This window comes from Fusarium subglutinans, assembly GCF_013396075.1.
Source record: "Fusarium subglutinans strain NRRL 66333 chromosome Unknown NRRL66333_c0000030, whole genome shotgun sequence".
Lineage (NCBI taxonomy): Eukaryota > Fungi > Ascomycota > Sordariomycetes > Hypocreales > Nectriaceae > Fusarium > Fusarium subglutinans.
This window is the reverse complement of record NW_023502093.1, coordinates 212,359-234,690: the sequence shown is the minus strand read 5'-3', so window position 1 is coordinate 234,690 and position 22,332 is coordinate 212,359. Positions and strand designations below refer to the sequence as shown.

At 50.1% G+C, this 22,332-nt stretch overlaps 6 protein-coding genes across 6 annotated transcripts; 3 read left to right on the top strand and 3 right to left on the bottom strand.

Moving 5' to 3' along the window:
• Positions 1-963: 963 nt before the first annotated feature.
• On the bottom strand, positions 964-5,093 carry FSUBG_3564 (GRAM domain protein; the record flags this gene model as incomplete). Its single annotated transcript, XM_036681458.1, has 4 exons — positions 964-1,664; positions 1,717-4,225; positions 4,667-4,688; positions 4,834-5,093. 4 exons carry the CDS (start codon positions 5,091-5,093, stop codon positions 964-966), a joined length of 3,492 nt encoding a protein of 1,163 aa, XP_036540928.1.
• Positions 5,094-7,103: 2,010 nt separating this feature from the next.
• On the top strand, positions 7,104-8,648 carry FSUBG_3563 (MIT; the record flags this gene model as incomplete). The annotated part of the gene is made up of 1 exon (XM_036681457.1): positions 7,104-8,648. The coding sequence occupies one exon, from the start codon at positions 7,104-7,106 to the stop codon at positions 8,646-8,648; it is 1,545 nt and encodes a 514-aa protein (XP_036540927.1).
• Positions 8,649-8,850: 202 nt separating this feature from the next.
• Positions 8,851-12,896, bottom strand: FSUBG_3562 (mitochondrial division 1; the record flags this gene model as incomplete). The annotated part of the gene is made up of 6 exons (XM_036681456.1): positions 8,851-10,244; positions 10,549-10,579; positions 10,829-11,035; positions 11,089-12,098; positions 12,146-12,746; positions 12,831-12,896. 6 exons carry the CDS (start codon positions 12,894-12,896, stop codon positions 8,851-8,853), a joined length of 3,309 nt encoding a protein of 1,102 aa, XP_036540926.1.
• An 805-nt stretch (positions 12,897-13,701) lies between these two features.
• FSUBG_3561 (chorismate mutase) lies at positions 13,702-14,662 on the top strand (the record flags this gene model as incomplete). Its single annotated transcript, XM_036681455.1, has 3 exons — positions 13,702-13,772; positions 13,840-13,900; positions 13,994-14,662. The coding sequence occupies 3 exons, from the start codon at positions 13,702-13,704 to the stop codon at positions 14,660-14,662; spliced, it is 801 nt and encodes a 266-aa protein (XP_036540925.1).
• A 12-nt stretch (positions 14,663-14,674) lies between these two features.
• Positions 14,675-15,584, bottom strand: FSUBG_3560 (BCP1; the record flags this gene model as incomplete). Its single annotated transcript, XM_036681454.1, has 2 exons — positions 14,675-15,445; positions 15,498-15,584. The coding sequence occupies 2 exons, from the start codon at positions 15,582-15,584 to the stop codon at positions 14,675-14,677; spliced, it is 858 nt and encodes a 285-aa protein (XP_036540924.1).
• A 760-nt stretch (positions 15,585-16,344) lies between these two features.
• On the top strand, positions 16,345-18,271 carry FSUBG_3559 (vacuolar sorting-associated; the record flags this gene model as incomplete). Its single annotated transcript, XM_036681452.1, has 3 exons — positions 16,345-16,845; positions 16,898-17,351; positions 17,400-18,271. 3 exons carry the CDS (start codon positions 16,345-16,347, stop codon positions 18,269-18,271), a joined length of 1,827 nt encoding a protein of 608 aa, XP_036540923.1.
• Between the last annotated feature and the right edge of the window lie 4,061 nt (positions 18,272-22,332).

Below are 22,332 nucleotides of genomic sequence, written 5' to 3'. Positions count from 1 at the left end.
CTAAGCTAAGCTAGGCAGAGCTGAGCTGCGCTGAGCTGCGCTGAGCTAATAACTTAAGCCATAGGCCCATAACTCTCTACATGCTGGGAGACCTTGAAAACTGCGGTCTTGATACAGTGAGTGCGTGTTCGGTATTGAATATTATTCCCCATTACTTTGTCAATGCTAATTTCTTACTGCCTACCGGCAATTGCTGAGTATTGTCGTTACTCCAGACATTGCAGGAGGAGACCTGCGAGACTGGGATGCTGTTTTAGTCACATACAAAGTCTCCGCTGTGTGGTTGCGTCACACCGAAACGTTGCGGAATTAGGCCATTCACAAGTAACATTAGTAAATCAGGTGATTGCAATAAACAGCATACATACCAAGCAATAGAGAATTTGGAGGATAACCGCTAGCTTTCCCTGGATCCTCTTGCTGCAGGGTAGGCTAATAATCTTGTCGTCTTGACATTAATACCTAACTCCTTACTCAACGATCAAACTCTTCAATCTCGACGCTGTATAAATTGTCCATAAAAGTCCCTCTGTCTGTGTTCCTTTGCAGGGTTTTGCACGAAGCCGAGGGCTGTTTATCTTTGAGTGGTCGGAGCTACGCCTCAGCTTGTCTACAGAGTGTAGTAGCTGGTACGGAACTACGACACCCAGAACCAAACCAGGCCCATGCAGGAACGCTCAGCTTCCTTGTTATCGAGGCAAGAATACCACTGGCTTGTCGGCTTGCATAAGGCTGACCAATCTGACCATCACGGACCTTGTCATGCAGACACCCATCACCAGTTGTGTAACCAACCATCGACAGAACTGTTACAACCCACCCTGACATTGAACAATGCTTAACTCTTCAAATAGATATATTCAATAGCTTTCTTGTTGTTACAAAGGTAATTGACAAAAGAACAAAGGAGCTCGCTGATTACTCCCATCAGGTTATGACGTATGACTAAAATATACACAATTTCTATACTCCCTGTGATCGAACATCATCACCAGTCGATCTGTCAGGCTTGCTCTTCTTCTCCATAACTCCCTTTAGTACTCTCAGTTTTTCCTCCGTGACTCGAATTGCTTCTTCCACCTCTTTTTCACCCATTCGAGTTGCACGCAAGTTCTCTTCAACTGTCTTTGGTTCCATTGCCCTCTTGCGAGCCCCGACGTTGTCGCTTTGCAGACGGTCCATTCCGACACGTTCCTCCAACCAATCCCAAAGCTCGCTGTCCTCTCTTCGCCACATCTCCTCATAAGCAGCAACCCTGTCCGGTCGGTAGACGCCCCCAAGTTCGCGACCGTATGAAGCATTTCGACTAGGCGTGAAACCAAAGCCAAACCACGTGGCAACCAACAACCCTACCAGAAGCCCATACATGACATTTCCAGTGAGAAGAGGTTGAACAATGTCTCCAATTGGCTCCAGGATTCCGCGTACAGGCTCCAGAACACCCCAACTTGTCTGAGCAGGCCGCTTGGGTGTAACGCTGGTCTCGACAACTCCAGTATTTGACTGCGAAAGCTTGGCCCTCTTGCCTTTCCTCTTGCCTCCCTTAAGTGCTGAGGCTAACGGCGTTGCTCCTCCTGGTTTGGATGACACTGCTGCTTTGATAGCTGCAAACAGGTCTTTTCCGTATGTAGTCTGGCCATCAGTCGCACCTTTCTCGATAGGACCTGGACCATGTTAGCATCGGATCTGGTTAATATAAAGAGCTATTGCAATTACCTTTCAGCCAACTCTTGCCGGACCACTCAATTGTACAGTTCATCTGCACTCTTGTGGCATTGTTTTCGGCCCACGAGAGGCAGTACCTGGTTTTGACCGCAAACACATTGCCACTCGGCACGTCTGGTGTTTGGGTTGAGCAGGTAAGGTTGACCGACTTCTCGAGATCTAAAGTCTCTAATGTCTCAGAGGTAATAGTCTTGGTCTGCTTTGGTCCAATTGAGCCGTAGAGTGGCTTGATGTATGAGAATGTTCGTGTTTTGTTATCCAGTGTAAGGCCCTTCTTGTCCTCCATCTGCAGCTCTAGGCACTTCTGCTCTCCCGATAGCCAGTTCGACATGAATGCAACTGAAGCTGGGCCAAACATGAGATTGTATACCTTGCCAAGTGGTGCTGGGATAATATCATCGCCAACCACTCTGTCGTAATGTGATGCGGTGTCACCACATTCAGTGGGCGCATGAGCAGCCGGGCCTGGAAAGTCCGCGGAGCCTCCAGCAGCGGGCGGTGACTCTTCAGATGCCGGCCCACTTGGGAGTGCTGCTCCTGATGCTTTCCGGGAAGCAGCCTTCTCACCATCAGCATCTGCTCCGTTGGTTTTCGTTTCGGCAGCTATGCTAGCATTGTGCATCTCCTCGTGGACATCCTCATCATAGTACTCCTCTTCATCATCACTCTCGTCATCCGTCTCCGAGCCTACGTGGGTCTCATCCTCCTCCACTGGAGGCTCAGCATCTACCTTTTCCGTTTTGTCGCCACCGGTGCCCTCAAGTCTCACACCGTTCAGCGTGCTTTTGAGTGTAGGGTGCCCAAGTTTCCATATGTTCACGATCAGATCGTATGTAGCATCGCGGCTTGTGAAACTGGCAAAAATGTGCTTGGCATGTAGTGTTGAAATCATTAGACCGTTCTTGAATAGCAGTGCAGTGCTTCTCTTCTCGACAGATACAATCTCATCGAAACTCATAACGAGTGTTGTTGTCCAACCAAAAATGTTGCTGCTGAAGCAGAGATGACCCTCTGAGACATAAAGGCGGCCGTGCGCGAGAATCTCTCTCTGCAAGGCGCAACTGTAGTCTTCGATGAGATAGTCATCATCTGGCACACTCTTAAACAAATCGTGAAAATCGCGATTTCTTTTCTTACTAGCGATGGCGAATCCCGTAAGCTTAGGTGCGCTTAGATTTGGATGAGCTAGTGAACTATTCGCAGCTGCAATTGCAGCTCCTATGGTGGTACCAGTTGTGACAGAGCTTCCACGCTTCCTGTGGCTCTGTTTGAGAGCACTTCGGAGACTGGATGTTCTTTGCACACCGTTCTCTTTGTTCGTAAGCTCTGGAGGGGGGGGCGTGCGTTCACGGCTCACGGGTTCATAGAGTGAGCGTGGGCGACTGGAAGACTCCTCTGGGATAAACTCCACAGGACTCACTGGAGAATCGACGGGAGCAGATTCAGACCGAGCACGCGTGTCAGACACATCGGGGAACCTGGCGTTAACTGGAGATGCGACAAGGCTGGGAGCTTCGGCAAGTCCAAGTTGACTGAGGCTCAGCTCACCGGCACCAATGGTTGACACTGCGGATTTTCTGTTTTCCTTCTTGTCCTCCATTTGCGCCACTGGGGCAGGTTCGTTGTTGTCTTGGGTATCGTCGGATTCGGGTGTTTCTTGTATGTTGGGCGTCACGCTTCGAGACTTGTTTCCGCCAATATTCAGACTGGTGTTGCTGAAAGAATTGGCAGCGCTTTGGGCAGCTGAGATCATAGACGAGAAAAAGCCGCCTGAAGGATTCTGATTCGCCGTAGGAGTTGGTTCATCACTCTCTTGGGTCGGTGTCAAGGGCGCGGATACAATGTTAGAGAGTTTGCTGGGGCCGATGTTTTGTGAATTCGATCGACTCCTCCTGTTCGCACTCATGTTCTGAGAGGAAGGACGGCCATTAGTACCCGAATTGTGCCCTGGGCTACTCCAAAAGGACTTCCTCTCGGGAGACGATTGGCCGGATTTGTTGGCGAACTCAGTAGGTGTAGGTGGGGTGTTTACTATAACCGGGGCAGGTTTGTCACCGCTTGGAGGAGTTCGAGGTGGGATATTCGTGTCAACCTTGGGCTGTACCCTCGTCCGTCTTTCGGGCGAAGCAACCTTAGCTGCAGCTGGTGGCTCGAGAACTGGCAAGTCTTGATCAGGATCTGGATCCACTGAGATGGTGGGCTGTTGTTCGTCGCGAGTCTCAGACGATGGTTGTGGCTCGCTTGCCGGGCGACGCTCTGAACTCGAATTATCCCCAGAGCTCTTCTTGGGCTTGAATATACCCTTGAGTCTACCAGCAGGTGATGGCGAACGACGAGCGGAACTTTGGGGAGGGAGCAAGCCCGTCTTACTCCGGCCGATCCGGGGGTCTTTTGGATCGATGGAGTCTGTTCGCGATGCTGGGAACGTTGACGATTTTGAAGCACTACTGTTTGATTCGACGTCCGAAAGCGAAGGCTGTGACTCTGGTTGATACTTTGCCTGTACGATGGAAGAGTTTGTCGTTAGGTGGCCTATTTGAGAGGGATGAGTAGAGAAAGGCGGCGGGTATCGAGAGTTGGATCTAAAGAGTGACGACGGCTCCAGTTAGATTGATCAAATGCAGTAGAGAGCACAGACGGTGACACCGATAAGTGGAGTTTGTTAGGGAAGTGGACACGGGGAAGACGGCAGATGTGCCAAGCCTGCTGGGCACGAGAATAACCAGAAACAAAACAAAGCAGGAAGATAGTGACGTTGTAAGAGAGGTAGCTGGGAAGCATGCAATGGCAAATAATCGAGTTGAAGCTTGTCAGCGCGACGATCATAGCGTCGGGTGGAGCTTTGATCTGCCATCCCTCTCTTAGTGCAATAAGTTAAGTACGTAGAATGGTTTGTCTCTCCTCTTGGTGCCACTTAAGCATGGATGTCGCAGATACTGACCGAGAGGGTCTCAGCCTCGCAGCTGTTCCCACGCAACAGAACTGGCAAAAACAACATGGAAGCCGGCGATCGTTGCCACGAGGAATTAAGTTGATGGCGGCGGGGGAAAGGCAGAAGGGTAAATAAAAACAGAACAGAGAGAGACAAGGGGATTTAATAAAACTCACGATTCATCCCCATCGGACTCATAGGAACGATGGCTCTGGCTTGTTCCCTCATCCTCGTCTCCTGCAACGTGCCCGGAGCGTGTACCGTCGCTTTCTAAAGTTTCTCGGCTCGACTGTGAATGTGCAGAGACGCTAGCATCGTCATAGGACAGCCCTGGCTGTTCACGGTCTTGTTTTCTTCGAAGTCGCTTGGAGGATATCGACTTTGGCAGCAGCTTGTTCAGCCCAGTGTTGCTGCTGTTGTCCAAAGTCGTTGACATCGTTGCAGTCGCGGTTGCCGCGTACCGTAGCCTCTTATTGTCGAGGGAGGAATAGGATATGGGGGATCAAGCCGGAATCGCTCGTTGTTGCGTGCTCGGGAGGTGTTCGAGTGGATGCGCTCGACGTGGCGGCAGCGCTGCGAAACGCTGGTCGTGGTAGACAGTACTAGCAAGGCTTTTCGTATGGCAAACTTGGGTTATATATTTTCAATATTCGATAAAGGTCGAAGGCTGGGGACTAGGAAGTAATGAGGTCCTGTCGTGGAAAGCTGGATGACGATCGAGCCAAGGATAAGAGAGTTGACGTCGTTGGTTTGTTTTAGCCCAAATGGTTTAACTATGACGGGCCAGACTACGGCCACGCCAAGTCGGGTCAAGTCTTGTTCGATTTGGTTTCTGTGGAATTCCTCTCGATTGGGTGTTATTCAACTTCAACCGCATGCGTGGTTTCCAACTTGTGTCTGAAAGGATGCGTACTGCATTTAACCAAGCCTGTGGCTTTTATCAATAAAGGGTGACTTCAGGGGACGTGAATTAGCTCGCAAGTCCGTAGGTATTTCGGTTGGTGTAGGCACATTATTAGAGTCCGAATCAACCAGCCAACCACCGAAACCAACTGGAAGCTCTGAACTTAACCGATGAACCCGCGTACATATCCCTGTGAAGTGGACTAGTGAGGACGCCAATGATGATCTCCGTAGATGCTTAGCTGGTGGGACCAGTCAGACTTGATCCCTGCTGAAGCTCTGGCCAAACGATGGGGTTTTGTTTGAAGCTTGTGGAAGAGCTGGGTGAGACTCTGTGGCGCAGTAACGTCTAGACTCCTTAACACACCACCTTTGTAAGGCAGGTACGAAGTTCGCTATACAATACCTAATGATGTAAAGAACAGAGTGTCTTATTTAAATCGTAATGGGTACCTTAATAATATGTGTGAAAAGGAAAAGAAGGGGCAAAGACAAAAGCCAGAAGGGCTTGTATGGAAAAGAGTTATATTCATTCGTGAATCTTTAATATGGCTCTGGTGGTGTAGGGACTCGTTCACGATCCAACACCACCAAGGTATATGCACTGACTTGGACCTCAAAGCCACAAGCGTCTAATATGCTTACAAACATTGAGAGAAGGCTGAAAGTCGTAATGTATGTCTAAGGATGACACGGTTTATCGTTTATCGGGGGAACTTGTGATTTCACTTTATAAAAGTTCGACCTATTGTTATTCACTTTAGGGTAAAAGGACTACCTACCTACCTACCTACTAAGATAGACCAAGACCATAGGTCACATAGGTACCTTACCTGGTTACTAACTTACCTATTAACATATGCATATCATAAATCAGGCGTCTTCTCTACTAAGGAAACTGCTTATCCGCAAAAAGGTGACAATACGTATTGAAACACACTGCATTACCTTGCCTACTACTCTGTGTGTAGTACTTTATCTTACCTCATAATTCGCAGTCATTCTCCACATTTGAGTCAGTGTCGTCATGAAATACCCGATCACTCTCTACGTGCCTGGGCGTCTAAGGTAGCAGGTAATTAATCTTAACCCCGCCAAACAAAAGCTAAATTGTCGGGTGCTAGCTATGTAACCTCAGGAGGAAATAAGCAAGACATCCATTATTCCATCTGGCCTTTAATCTCAGAGTGAAGACTTTTACAGTAGTAAGATCTCGTGTTACTAGACCCTCGAAATGCCGTAAACAACCCATGAGCCATGTGTTGATATAGCTCTGCCTGCCGTTTTCCCACCTGTTAGAGTCAATCGCAAATTGGAATACCTACCCACCTTATTAGGTACTGATGGTAGGAAGAGACTATGTCTGGGCCCGGAGCCACTCAAACGCCATCACCAGTGGTCTTGTGCCTCCCCACATTTGATCTCATCATGTTACGATAACAACCCAACCTAGTACTACCGACAACTCAATAACAAACCCGAAAGTTTAAGCAGCACACCAGGGACAAACCAAGCTCTCTTGAAGCTCACTGCATATGGAACAATGGACTCGTCTCCGCTTGTAAAAGCACACGATCATGTGCGCGCCGCAAGTGTCGCTCACCACTCCTCCGACAGCACAGTCGCAATCACGGAACATACTCAAGCTGCTGGCGAGTTCGCCAACGCTGCCAGATCGACCTCCAGCATCGAAGCTCTGCGAACACTGAAGCTCCTAGAACAACACCATCGCAGGATCGCCGAGATCTTGAACCGACCGACCGAACCTACATCCCAGGCCAGCGATACCGATCTCAACGAGAAGGATTCGTCAACCAAAGCGAACCTCCCCACACAGGATGAGGACGACAAGAAGGAAAACAAGAAGGGCTCTACGGCGTCAAAGAAACTGTCCCCTCCGACTCAGCGTAGATATGCTCCGCGGGAGATGTCCTCCTCTATCGCCAGCAACTTGGCTACCGCTCGTGGCATCCGATCAAAGTATAGAGGCCAACCTCTGGCGCCCAGTGTCTCCAATGACCAAGCTCCCGGAAATCTAGACGCAGCCTCGCACCCTCGTGGAACCAAGGCCAAGATGCAGACTATCATCGATCACCAGCCTGGCAAACCGACGTGGGTACCACCTGTCCCTGCAACCACACGCTCCGATAGTTATGGTAAAGCCTCATCGTCCCCACGCACCGACACATCTTCCTCTGCGGCACCCAGCGATGACGGAGGATATACTCGATTCTACAACACATTCGGGAGTCTTATCAATAAGATCTCAGCACCTTTGGCATTTGCCGGTCTGCCACTAATCCAAGAGGAATCCACCATTTCAGAAACACCTGACTCCCCAGAAATGTCCCCCAGTCCCAAGCGTAGTCACCTTAAGGCGTCCCCGTCCAAGGTCTTAGAACCAGACCTTAGCAAAATCTACTCCAAGGCAACCATGCAGGCTCTTGCTAGAGAAGGACACGGAGCTAATGATTCTTTCTACGTTGTACCCACTACTGGCCACACCATGTCTTATGCAAATATTCTCAGCTTTGCCGAGAAGGAAAAGAGAAGACTTGGGGCATCGTCCCACAGTGATCTTCTCGATGTTCATGATGAAGATGACGACGACTTTGTGGATGCCCGAGAGGCACCCCCGCTGTCACCCGGAGCCAAACGCCGTATTGGCCGTGCCCGGACTGACAAGGACTTCAACAACATCATCGAAGAGCTGTACACTGAAAATAAATCTCTAAAGGACACGCTGGATAAGCTTACCAAGCGGCTTCACGCCTTTGAAGCCAGTGCCCAGAATTCCGCAATGGCTCTTGCTGAAAGTTACCGTCTCATGCGCCCTGGATCGCCCACTGCTTCACCACATACCAGCAAAGTTGCCGATGAATCCTTACGTCGCAAGAACCAAGAGTTGGAAGAACAGCTAACCGCAGCCGTCAAACAGATGGAGCGACTGGAAAAGGACAACCGAAAGATGCAAAAGGTTTTGGACAAGTATCGTGAGAAGTGGGAGACACTGAAGGCTGGGGCGAAAGCTCGGAGAGAGGCCCAAGGAACGAGTGAGAGCGTGGATGATGCATCGACAGCTGGGTAACAAAGGGGCCACAGGTCTTTTTGATATTCTGTAAAATCTATAGGACTTTGGATCAGCAGAGTCTTGTCCATAGGCAATGGATCGACAATGTTGACGACCCGCATTTTAGTCTTATCACATCACAGTCGCTGAAATGTGTGTATTAGCCTCCTGCAGATGCGTGTGACTATCACCCGTGGATCTTCTGGTCCCCCATGGCCTACTAATTCCACCAGAAGCTCACACTGAAGCTCACGCTTAGACTTCTCACATAATGCCACCATCCGATAGGGATAACCAGTGTGTCTCCTGGTTTAAGGATACATTCCCAATACTCGATACCTTCGAGCTGTTTCCTCATCTGTTGGACATCTTTGTCATTCATATCTTTGGGTTTCTCATCCCATTCTTCGAGCACACCCACATCCAATCCACTCGTATTGCTCATATCAACACCATGCTCAGATGCTCGCGGCCGCATCGCATGTGTTGCGCGAGGAGGATACAGACGGATATATTTTGTTCCAACGACCTGACAGAGCAGGTTATGATAGCCATCAGTGTGAAGAGGCGTGATAGTGCGCGCTGGGCCGAACCAGGCGTTGAGCTGGGGCATATCAACCGGCGGCTGATTTAGAGACGGAGTTGTTGGATGAGGTGGGACGTCAACCCAGCAGAAGTCCGGTACGGATATGTCGTTACGAAGAGAAGGGATCTGCTGGAAGAGGTTATGCTGGGCGAGATAGCCAATGCTATCTGCATCTCCCGTAACATAGCGATCAAGGAAATCACGGAACTGGATAAGTTCTTGACCCCAACCCTCATCAACATAACTTCTACCGATTTCAACCGGTACCAGACGTCTCCCTCCAAAGGTCTGAGAGAGGAGATACCCTGGATCCTTCCAGGGGCGGTCTGTGAGAGCAGGCCACTCTGTAATTAAATCTGTGAAGATAACAGGCCGAGGCTCTCCGTTGTTCCCATTCATATAGCCTTCAAACTGGGGCATTGTCCAGCCGGAGTGTCGAGGACATTCCCTCGTAGGCGAGAGCCTCGGTTGTCCGTGAGGCTGGTAGTTGGAAAAGCATTGCGTCGAAGTGTCATATCTTTGGCGCTTTGTTGGCCTCTCGTGTTCCTCTATCGCCGTCCAGGCTACTTCAAGCATCCGTATCGTCTCCTCAAGCCATTCTTGTCGTCCACCACCACCAGCCGTGATGAGTGCTCTGTCAAGCTTCTCAACGAGAAGATCTAGAAGCTTATCTGGGACAATGCTATCGATTATGAGTGGTTGCACAATGAGGCTAAAAGAGTCAAGGATGCAAGCGTCAGTGTATATCTGACGCCATACGACAGGGAGGAGGTCATAGCGGTAGGCGTAAAATTTGGATGATGAGATGGAGATCAAGTCTGCTATCCTTCTTTTAAGGAGACCCTGATTGATATTGACGATGCTCTTATTCGACGTCAAATCATTGTGGATTGTGATCAATGCATGAGCCTGCCGTGCAAGAAGTCGAACCACGGCATCTCCTGTGGGATCTGTATGCGCAGCGGAATCTGCCGATTTCCCTAAAATTCTCCCAGAAGCCCCCTTGGACTCTTCAGGGCTTGAAGGGCCTGTATTCGTCGTTCTCGGCCGAGCGTCTGGTGCCTGAACGAGCTCTTGAGTTATCTCGAAATACCTGACGAGAATTTCCCCATATGCCGCTGACGCCATATTCCAGGAGAGATACAGTTAACAAAGAGATTTAAATCAGCCTAGTTAGTCGAAAGGCAATGTTATTTCAAAACGCTTGTCATCCGCCAGGACTGCAGTGTTGTGATCAATAATAGTGTAAAAGCACAGATTGACACATGACCGCTCAACCATGGAACTGGTCGTACTGAGCACCCAATGAGACAGGAAGAAGTCTTCACATACAATGTTCGTCAAGACGATCCACTTGAACATCCTAAACAAGTACCTAATTAGCATCGAGTCCAGCGTATATTCTTATATAGTGAATCATCCCAGCAATATCCGCTCATTCTCTGGTTATAAAGCCACAAACTGAATGATCAAAATGCTGCTCATGATTCAAGTCGTCATGAGTGGATTTCATTATTTCTTTTACAGATTACACACGTATATCTTAGCTCGTCCATACTCCTACGACACCATCTCGTCTGCCTTCAACAAGATATCCATCTCTTACACGTACACGCTCCACAATGGCGGGAGTCTTACCCTCTTCAGCGGCTGTGATGCCTGCGCCGCATTCCCATTGGCGTCCCTCCACCTTATCGTACACCTTGACAACGTCCTCGCCAGCAGCACTGACGATTCTTCGGGCGTCAAACATCATGTCTGTGATTGGATTGTCGTAAGCATATGCGTCGTAAATAGACCCTGTTCTAAGGTCCCAAATCTGTGGTCGCAGTTAGTCACGATGTACTTTTAGAATATAAAAGAACAACATACTCTGATGCTTCGATCTACACTTCCCGTCACCAGATGCACATCGTCGAATTGGAGACACGTAACTGCACCTGTGTGGCCAACTAGACTGCGATGGACCTGGCCGCTTCGAAGATCCCAAAGTCGCACCATGCCGTCTGCGGTACCACAAGCAAGTGCCGTCTCAAATACCTGCAATGCACCCACGAAGTCGGCCGAACTGCTCTGAGACCGCCCCGTAGGTCGCCACCCGCTGTCTGTAGTCGTCATACTTGCTGCTGCCGCCCACATAACGTCTAATGTTTGCACGCAACGTCCCTTTTCAAGATCCCAATGGCGAATCGTCTTGTCTGCAGAACCGGAAACCATAACATCGCCCCTGAAGTGAAGGGCTGTGATCTCGTCGACATGTGATTCCAATGTGTACAGAGGGCAATCGGCCATGCTACCAGGTGGGGGCTCGAGGTGGTTATCCGTTCCAAAAGCGATAGCATCCTCATCGTCGTCTTTTCCCAAGCCGCCGTGAGGGTCGTAATGCGCCTTACTGAGATCCCAGAGTCGAATGGTCGCATCCATAGAGCCCGTTGCGAGAATGTTATCCTCAACCTGCAAGGCGCGTACCGAAGCAGTGTGCCCTTCCAAATAACCCATGCATCTACCAGCGTTGAGATCCCAAACGCGAACTGTATCGTCCAGCGCAGCAGTAACCATGGTACCGAAGGGGGCGTCAAAATCAATAGCTGTAATCGTGTCCTTGTGTGCTCGGAGCTCGCGAATAGCTGTGCCAGGCTCGAAATGCTCGTGCAGAATGGGCATTGACTTCTTACGATGTACCTTTTTCGTTTTCCGGGGCGTGCTACCTGGTTCTGAGGAGGGAATCTTATCATAAACTGACTGGGACATGAACTCATGATCGTGATCATCGGCATCGCCTACCAGATCTTGTTCATCCTGGGTTCGTGTATTTCGTGCGATTTCCTCAGCCTCATCAACCAGCGCCTGCGCCTCATCAACTCGGATTTCCATCTCGGAAACTTGTCAAGTCAGTAGAGGCTTGTCACGTATTTGGCACATCACATACTGTCGTGCTCCAGCATAGCTTCATCTTGTTCCAACCCAGCGAGCCTGTCCAGAATAATTCTTCGCATGCCGTGGAGATTAGCGATTTTGTTATCGATTTCCCGAATCTCGTAGCTCGCCATGCTCTTACGAGTGCCCAGCAATCCAAACTCATGCATCATGGCAGCCTTCTCTTTTTTTAATTGAGTCAATTTTTTGGGGCTTCCTGGCGTCCCGTCTGAGTCTTCCAGCATCTTGCGACCGCGGGTGACTCGTCGCTGGAACTTTTTGCCCTCGTCAGTCAGCTCGGGGAAGCTGGCCTGGAAACCCTGAAACAGCGAGTAAGGATTATCATGCTCAGGAATATTGGCAAGCAGTTCATCGGGAAGGTATGTCAAAGCGCGATGCTGGATTTCGTGCGTTGAAAGTCTGGAGCGCATGAGGTCGGTTGGGGTTGTCCTGGCCATCGCGAACATGCTTCGCTGGACCGTCGGCCGCTTCATTTGTTTGTGCACCTCGGCCATCGCGGTTTGGTAGTGATGGGCCGTGGCTTCGGCATTGGGTCCGATCAAATGAGTAGCTGTAGTTGTGACCTTTCGACTGAAAGCCTCGAGTCCGCGCGTCTAACCAAGAAACGAAGCATTGAGGTTAGCTATGCGCGGCCCGTATGACAAGAGACAATGGAACTCGAGTAGGTATCTACACACCGACACAATAGACTGGTCGTCATCTCCGCCTTCGTCGAAGCCATAGTGAGTCTCTTGGTTCGCCATGGCCTAGCTCCTGGCGGAGGTGCAGAAGCTCAAGAGAATCGGAGGGCCTTGGAGCGATTGGATTGAGGTGAATGATTGACGCTGAGGCTTCGCACAAGGAAGAAGCAAAAGATTTGGCAGCTCACGAGGAGTTTATCATGACGCGCGCCGGGATAACCTTGGTTATTGAGGTGGAGGGCAAAAAAGACCCGAACAGGCTTGGATTTGGGCTTGGGAGGCTTCTGATCCGAGACGCTAATGTGGGCAAGAGCAGGATTGGATGGATGACATCCCTCTGTAATTGGCTCATGCGACACTTATGCCACAGCGCTGGAACTGCTGGAATGATCGCTGGGGGCTGCGATGATAGTGGCGCACTGGTGAAGCTGTGCCCTGTAAGGTGTTTTAAAATGCCCTCCACTCCCAGTGACGTTCAAGACCGAGCTGGACTTCTTCCCCGAGCTTACCCCTCCATGCTCAATTTTATTGTGCCGCAGGAAGTGGGTGCAAGGGAAGGGAAATGCCGGCTCTAGTTCCGTCCATGCCCTCCTCCCTTTGAGCTCTTGCCGGCCATCTCATGGCCTGCAGTCTTTTCGTACAGAGCTCCAGCCTTTCCGTGCCCGCTTTATGTTACGAACTAATATTAGTAGGTGGTGATTAACCCTTCGGTACTTCAATATTGACTTTGTACAACTCATTGCCCAATTTCTGTCTTTTACGAGGTCTGGACCCAATCTTTGGATCTTTCAAGTCAAGATATACACCTCGGAAGGCTGAAGCACATCTCAAAGGCGTTCAATTCCTTTCTTTTTTAATCAGAACCAGTATGGATACCGTTATCAACATGGCCGATGCCGCACACGCACTGGATCTGGCCCGAATCCGATTCCAACTTATGTATGAGCTACTCCCGGCTTTCCGTACCACCTTTTTTGCCATTGAGCACCCAGATTGACATTGGTAGTCGCCTTGAGGACACAATCACCTTCCATCTGATCGAGAGAGTACAATTCGCATTGAATGGTGTAAGTGGGATTAGAACGCCTCATGCAAACCCCGGTCCAGCCGCAAGATCCCAGATCGCATAATAGCAATAATTAACCATGTCATCATTCTAGAGGATCTACGTTCCTGGAGCCGTGGAATTGCCTGAAGCGAACCTGAGCTTCCTCGACTGGTATTTTCGCGAGCAGGAGAAGCTACAATCCCTTATCCGACGCTTCGAGTCGCCTGACGAATATCCTTTCTTCCCCGATGCATTGCAAAACCCAATACTCAAGCCTCTCAACTACCCCAAGATCTTGCATGAGAACAACGTCAATGTGAACGACAAGATCAAGAAATTCTATACGGAAAAGTTTCTCCCCGCAGTGTGCCCCGATTTCGGACGCGAGGAGCGGGGTGAATCTCAAGAAAACTACGGCTCAACCGCAACTTGCGATATTGCTTGTTTACAAGCTCTATCACGACGCATTCACTTCGGCAAGTTTGTCGCGGAGTCCAAGTTCCGGTCGGAGGAGGAAAAGTATATTCGGCTTATCAAGGCTGAAGATCGGGAGGGCATCGCTGAATCTATCACCAATGCAGCCGTGGAGAAGAAGGTCCTTGAGCGACTACGACTCAAGGCTCTGACATACGGCAAGGACCCCTCCATCCCCGAAGGAACCGAGGGAGCGGCGAAAATCGATGTTGACGCTGTTGTTTCAATGTACAAGGATTTTGTTATCCCATTGACCAAGGAAGTCGAGGTGGAATACTTGATGCAAAGGCTAGAACCGAGTGCCTGAGCTTCATCTCATCTATTGCGCCGCACTGAGATATTCATTAACAGCTTTGACCGCCCCTGGGAACTTGTTCGCTTCGATAAGAATCATGTGCCCGTGTGCCTTGACGCCCATTTCTTGGAATGCCCGTTTGCTGTCTGCCGCTGACTCGTCCTCTTTTGTGTAATTGAAATTGCCGTGCGCTACAGCGTGTTTTTGCAGCACCTCGTCCTCCATGTGGAAATAATAAATGCCGGCCTCCTCCTTTGCCTTTTTGCGCTTCTGATTCTCGACATCCAACTTAGACTCGAGTTCCTGGTATGTCTTGGACAATATCAAGTAGTGGGTGAAATCGTAGGGTTCCTTGTCCTCCACAGCAGCCTCAACCTCGTCGATAAGCATTGAATATAGTGGTGGGGCCAGCTCAGAAGGCATGTTAATGAGGCGTTCGGAGAACACAAGTCCCACGTGCTTTCCACTTTTGAGAACGTCGGCAATGGTTGCCAGTGACGAGCTACTCTGCGCCTTCTCGATCAGGTATTTGATGATATCGTTCATGGGCTCCTTTTCCTGGTGGACAACCGTGTTAAGTATAGTGAGCATGGCGTAGGCATCAGTGGCCTTTCCGTCAACTTTGATGGTAGAACCAATGGTGGGTTGCGAGAGAACGAGATCGGCGAGGGCAGACATGTTGAAGAGATTCGCATCAACATCGAATAGTTGTCGCAAGAGGGTCTTGGTGCCGTGGAAGTCGACCTCGGGGTCAAAGTTGAACCACTCAAAATCAACGTCAACCATATCGAAGTCCTTTGGTGCAGTCAGTAGGATGCGCATACAACTTTGAAAGCATTTCACATACCTCGTCATCCGAACCGTCCTCGTCCATTTTGTCAACATCAGCCGGCGGGACATCCTTGCCCTCTTCGCGCGCTCGCTTCTTACCCATTGTTGAATGTTAAATGGGCGTCGATTCTGAAGATTTGTTGTTAGAACGAATGTAAGAAGACAGGGAGAGTCACTTGAGTCGGCGCAAAAAAAAGTATAATTGACAAGGTTTCACCAGTGATGTCGAGCCAAAACATTTTCCAGGCCCCCCTCATCACTAACAACTTTTTGGCGCTGATAAGATAAGAGTAACTACCCAGGCTGTAGTGGGAGCTCACCTCAAGGAATGAATGGAAGCAAATGGGATGGGTGCCACCTCGGTCAGGTGTCATGGGCCCAGGTAAGGTACCTAAGTAAGCTCCCCAGCCTAGACGGGAATGGCTGCACTACACGAAGAGAAACGCCTCAGACGATTAATGGCAAGAATAAGGTAGGTTGTAAATGGGCTACCTGATATCTGGGGCGACCTCAGTTCCTAGAACTTTAAGGCGTAAGGTACTCATTTAAGATGATGAGTCTCGAGGATTGTAGAAAGAGAGGAAGTATAAGTTACTATTGTCATGCTATCAATCCATTACTATAGTTAAAGAGGTGCCCATCAGCTTGGATCTGGGCAGCTCCCGTCCTCGCCCGCTCAATTTGGTACTCGTACTCCACCTCCATCTTGCTCGCTACCCCCGTCCGTCCCTGCCGACCACCGACTGGACTTAGTTCAAGTGCGCGCTGAACCAACGCAACGTCATTCCTCCAGCCTCTCTCTCTCATCAACAATCGTCCAACCGACACAATCGCCAAATTCTATCGTTGATATTTCACTTGCGATGGACTACAGCTCCACGATCCACGACGTGGAGGATCCCGCAGGCGATTCACCATGGGGCAACTCCCCTGTGTCGTCTCCATCGCGAAACAACATTGCTGCCTTCAATCCCGCCTCAGCTGATGCTCCTCCTCCCTTTCGCTACAACACACAATCCTCGAATGGCCTGTCTCAGGACCAGCCTGCATCTCAGTCTGAAGAATTCCAGCGTCCAGGGACTGCGACTACAGCTTCCGGCACTGAAGATGGTACTGAGGCTTCAGGTACGCTGAACACCTCAGAGGCGCAGTCGCAATCCACAGGCGCTGAACCGTCAGCTGGGGAGGACGAACAATCTCAAGCACATAGCCAGCAACACAACCAGGCTGGTGCGCCGGCTTCACAGCCTGAACAGGAACAGCACCCCCCAAAACCGGCTGGGCCTCAGTATCGACTCCAAGCCAAGATTACGGGACTCGAACGCACTGGCAAGAAGGATCCCATCCTCCGATTCGATGTTCACGTACGATTTCCGTCTCCTTTTGATACCTCCATGATGGACTGACAAGTCACAGACTAATATTCCCCGCTTTCGAACAACTCAATTCCGAGATGTTCGCCGTCTACACTCCGAGTTTGTTAAACTCGCCGACCATCTGATATCTGCGAATCCAGAGGTGTTTGTCCCTGCGGTCCCGCCGCCTCTTACCTCCGCTGGAGCTGGGACAGACGAGGACGAGATTCGGGTCAAGGCCCTGATGCAGCGGTGGCTGAACTACGTTTGCGGCAACGAAATCCTGATGCGGGATGACGAGATGGTACTCTTTGTGGAGAGTGACTTTGGTTATAGCCCCATGGTGAAGAAGAAGCAGCCAGCGACAGGCGTCCGCAGAAAGATTTTGAAGCAGTTCGCTCCACCCCCTGATGATACCCCTGAGCTTGCGGACGCACGTCCAACCGTCAAGCTCTTTTATCTTGGTAGCATGGATGCTGGCCACAAGGTTGATAAGCTGGTGAAGGCTAGGAGGGGTAAGCTTCTGACAAACCGCACAAATCTAGCATGCTGAACATCTTTAGGACTTGGCCTCTCCGAAGCCGATTACGGTGCTAAACTCACAAGTATGCATGTCCAGGAACCCCACCCTGGTTTGGCAAATGCATATCGGAAGCTGGGCAAAGTCGTCCAGACCGTCGGCGACTATCATGCTGCCCAAGCGACAGCAGAGGCTACAACTATTGGCGACCCATTTCAATATCACTCACAAGACGCTTTCATAGTCAAGGAGTCGCTTACCAACCGACAGATCCTGATTCGCGAATTCCTACAAGCTCAGGAAGCTACCCGTAGCAAGCTCAATGCGGCTGATCGCCTCAAGGCCAGTTCGAGTGTTCGCCGCGAAAAGGTGGACGAGGCCATCACAGCATTGGATGACGCTCGCCAGCACGAGACCTACTTGTACAACAAGACCAACCGTGTCACCCAGAACTTGGTCCAGGAACGTCGCAAGTGGTTCTCGAGAACTTCTGCAGATCTCCGCCTGAGCATTAGGGAATATGTGCTCAGAGAGATTGAAGCTGAGAGGCGGACTCTGGCCCTACTTGAGACGGTCCGACCGGATATCCGATCAATTGACGCCTCCGGTGGATTGAGCCGATTGGGTCGTGAGTCGCATCCTACCGTGCGTCGATCAAGTCTCGCAGCCAGTCAAGGCCCCAAGGGTGACTCTTGGAGTGGCGTTCCTCGCCGTTCAGATGCCACGGGTCGCAGCGTGTCAGGCAGTCTCATCAGTAAGGTGTCAGAGGAGGGCGAGAGCGAAGAGAACACCGAGGTAGCTCAAGGGCGACAGACGGGGGGCCGTGCCGGCCTTAAGGGTGTCAGCGAAGAGGATGACGAGGATCGTGTGGATGCCAGGAATGCTGCGAGCCGGCTGGCGGCCAGCACCTTCTAAGCTGCAGTAGCAACGAGTGCCTATGTGGATGACGAATAAGGGGCTTGCATCAGATTCCCTCCTCTTTTTGATAGCATTGCTCTGAGCCTGGTGTCATGTAAAACTGATTTTTTTTATCACTGCGTTTGTAATCTTCTATTCGTCTCAGGCCTCATGAGTTTATGTCAAACGCCATGGTGTAGATGGATGTGCCGTGTAACAGAACACTATGCTTTTGATAATCACATTGTGCTGCCGGAACTTCATTGTCATTTATCACCATCGTTCGATCTTAAAGGGATGGCGGTGTATAGACTTGGTGGGTTGGTTACAAGGAAGACTACACATCTCCAGCTCCCAATTGTGGAGGATGCGACGTGATGACTGGCGTATCAAGTCAAAGCTGTGATAAAGACTCATCAGAGAGTTTTTCATGATCACAAATGAGGTCCGAGGAGTATGCTTCATCATTCACATGAGCCTATGTCTTTAGCTGAGAAAGATATTGATAGATAAGATAATTTGAGTTCATTGGATATACCTCGTCTGATGCTGAAATCCGGTCAGGGAGACCCTGACTATAATCTTGACCGAGGCCAAGCTGCAGAAAAACACTCTACGCCATGTAACGGTCGCATAGAACATCAGTTCGAGACTCTGGAGGTGGTATGTAGATTGCATTTCTATGATGATTATGGTGAAACCTGCTGTGCACATATGCTGTGTCACCCTGAAAGCATTGGGAGCAAAGGTGTAACTAACTACCTGTAAGTAAGCTCTCAACCTCAGTCGAATAGTATATCCCGTCAATCTTGCATGAACAAGACTGTCAGCAAGGCCCAAAATTGAACCAACCAGTCTTGCAGGTTCCAATGGTTGCCGGACGGCACCCATAGGGCTGTTTCTCAACGAAGGCCTCAAGCGGAAGATTGAGACTGGCATCCTATCAAATACTGCCTCGAGACACATGTGCAGCTGGTTGGCTGTGTCCATTAACCTTCTTCCTGGGTAACGTACGTACATACGGTACTGTACTGTAGGAGGGAGCTGACATGTGTCTTGCATTGCTTGCTTTCTCTTAGAATAGAGTTTGCGTGCTAACATTTGTATTCCGCTCACTGTCTGGCCTTGTAGTCCAATGAGACGATGCCTGACTGAGCGAGGCCAAGCAAGCATCCAATGTACATACTATGTCGTGCTCAAGAAAGAGGCGGTCTGAAGGGATTGCGATTACCTCCCTACACATAGCACTTTCATGGCACCCTAATTAGTACTTGGCGACTGTCATGGCTTGAACTGTGTGGGAGCGAGTTATTCGTCCGTCGTTTCATGCCTTGGGTTGCAGCTATACATACGCGCTTGTACGAGAGTAATGGAGTACTAGTTTCAGTCTCCGGATCGTCTAGTTACTACCTAGGTAGTCTGGAGGATGTGCCTATTCTCTGATGTTGATACCTGGTTGACTAAAACGTTAGATCAGTTGTCGGAATCCTGGAATAAAGCCTGAATAAGAATAGTGGGGGGGGGGGGGTTAACCGCGACTGGCGGTTATCATAATTGACTTCCGGCTGGGGCGGGTTTTCAAGACTTCCATGGTTCAGTCTGTCACATCCAGGGGTTGGGATGAAGTAGTGGAACCCCAAGCGCATGGCATCTCGTCATTTCTGCACCTTGTGGCTAACCCTTAGAATAGACGTGCAGCAAGATAGCTACCGCAGGCCAATCAGTTGTGCAACTCTCTTGTTGTTGGTATGTAGAGGCTATCTAGGACAACGGAATATTTCGCCTTGACAGAGAGTCAATGCGTCAGGAATTGAGCACGTATGTGGTGTCGGCACTTGGCTACCTTGAGCTGTTGGGTTTGGATCAAGCTGAACTTTGCGGCAAGGATGGAGCGAGCTGCATTCTAGAAAACTTCTCAACATCCGAATGGTCCAGATAACCCTGGAATGGCCCAGTATTGCTTGGCTGTTGATGCAAGCTTTATTAGCCTGGTCTTAGGCGAAAGGAAAGACGTGCAGATTGTTTTCGTGTGTTGGCTGTTGAAAATTTTCATGCTACCTAAGTACTAATGTATGATGAGGCTGCTGGCAACCAAAACATGCATGTATCAAGCCTACCTAAGGTACCTTACTCTGTACCATTGTTGGCGTTTCCCATATAACACTCCTAGGTAAACCATGGATGTACATATTTATTGGTAGGAGGCACCATAGCCACCACACCTGGAAACCATCATTCATTCTCACCCCCATCGGGAGAGAACAGATCGCCGTCAACAACAAGACAACTGAGAACATTGCGGAAGCAGTCCTACCCCATCCCCGCCAAACGGAGGGAGGGAGGGAGGGAGGGAGGGAGGGCTGGACCATACTTACATATGGGGTCCGGGGTATGACCCTCTGATCCCTGCCAACTATAGATTTACTGTCGACATCGTGTTGCTTCTTATGTGGTTGATCCTTGGCCCTTGGAACGCTTGATAAGGCACGACATGACAAGACAGACAAGTGGAAGTGATAAGCAGCTATGTATAAATCTTGATCGATCACAGCCCAAAGCTTCAAATTGTTCCCGTGTAATATTCTTCAGTTCCTTTGAAGCAAAACATTGGTTGTTCCAGCGAGAAATCGACCCCGAGGCACTGTTATAGACAGCACAAGGTGTTTCCTACAGAGGTAATAAGAAGACCGACGAGGACTGAAAGGTTGGTTCTTGGTTAAAGTTCTGCCCTTCGTCCTGGAACTTGGAGGGGATGGATATCCCCCGATTGGTGTGATACACGGCCGGCAAGGTTAGTAGGTACATGCACTGGAGGAGATTGCTATCAAAAAGGAAAGGCTCAGTTGAGACAAGAGAACCTCTGTGGCCACCTCTGCACCGAACAATGCGGGCACCTTATCTGGTAGTTATGCTCTCTTTTCCCATCAGTCTTGTTCAGCTTGACCTACGAGCATTGCAGAATCAAGCATGCCTCCACTGGCCTTGACAGTCTCGCAGCAAGCCATCCTTGGCCACCATCAACTCTTGAGACAAATTGATCACTTCTCAAATTCACTTCATGTTCCCAGAAGTACGACGTACCTTAGTTAGTAGTTAACGGGGGATATGACTCGGCCCGTTGTCTAGCCCTGCTGCCTGCGACTCAACATAGCGCATCCATTGTTGGCTGGTGGCTGACGACGGTTGGATAACCGTTGACGACAGCTCTTGAGAGCTGGAACTGTCGAAATGGTGATGTTCATTTTGTCCATCCATCCATCCATCCATCCATCCATCCATCCAGGCCGATGAGACCGCTATTTGCACGGACCGTACTCAAGCTTGGCCAGCCTTTGCCACACTGGATTCCCTCTGTTTAAAGTCGATATCAAGCAATGCCTTGTCTTCAATTGCAGTCGTTGACGTTCCAGACACGTACGTCAATGACACTCTGCAACTGTCATGGATGTCTTCCACAATCTCACTCACCGCGATCTCGGGCTGATTAGGGACCACACCACGATGCTGCTTGTGCATGCTACAGTAGGACAAACATGGTCCCCGGTACACCTGGCCGTTTTCCGCCGCGGAGGCATGCAACAGTATCTACGGCACACGTACGTTCGTCACAATTGATGATCTTGTTTCCTCTTTAGACGAGCGGGCACCAGTCAGTGGTGGCCAGCATTGTCAAAACCGTCAACACTCGTATAAGCCGTGATCACGAAAAGACTCATTTTCTTCTGGCAGCACGCCTTCTAGCCCTCCTCTGTCAGCGACATGGTGTTCTGCTAGCCTGGACACTTTTCACTTACCTAGGTACCTACTACAATGTCCCTGTCCACGATTTTCCAGCACGGCCCAGCAAGTAGACGTCGCTATTAGACCCTTGATAGCGCGCCCCGCGAACAAGCATCAGGGCCCTCAGTGACGCCCCATCTGTGCATGCAAGACGCCCGCCTGTACGCCTGTTACAGGCTCGTCCGTCAAACATGCACCAATTCTGCTTGGTCGTCCGGCCTCGGCCCAGGCACATGGCGACCATCTTGCTCTCTTGAGCATCAGGGGCTGTCGTTCTGCCGATACGCCATTGCCATCGT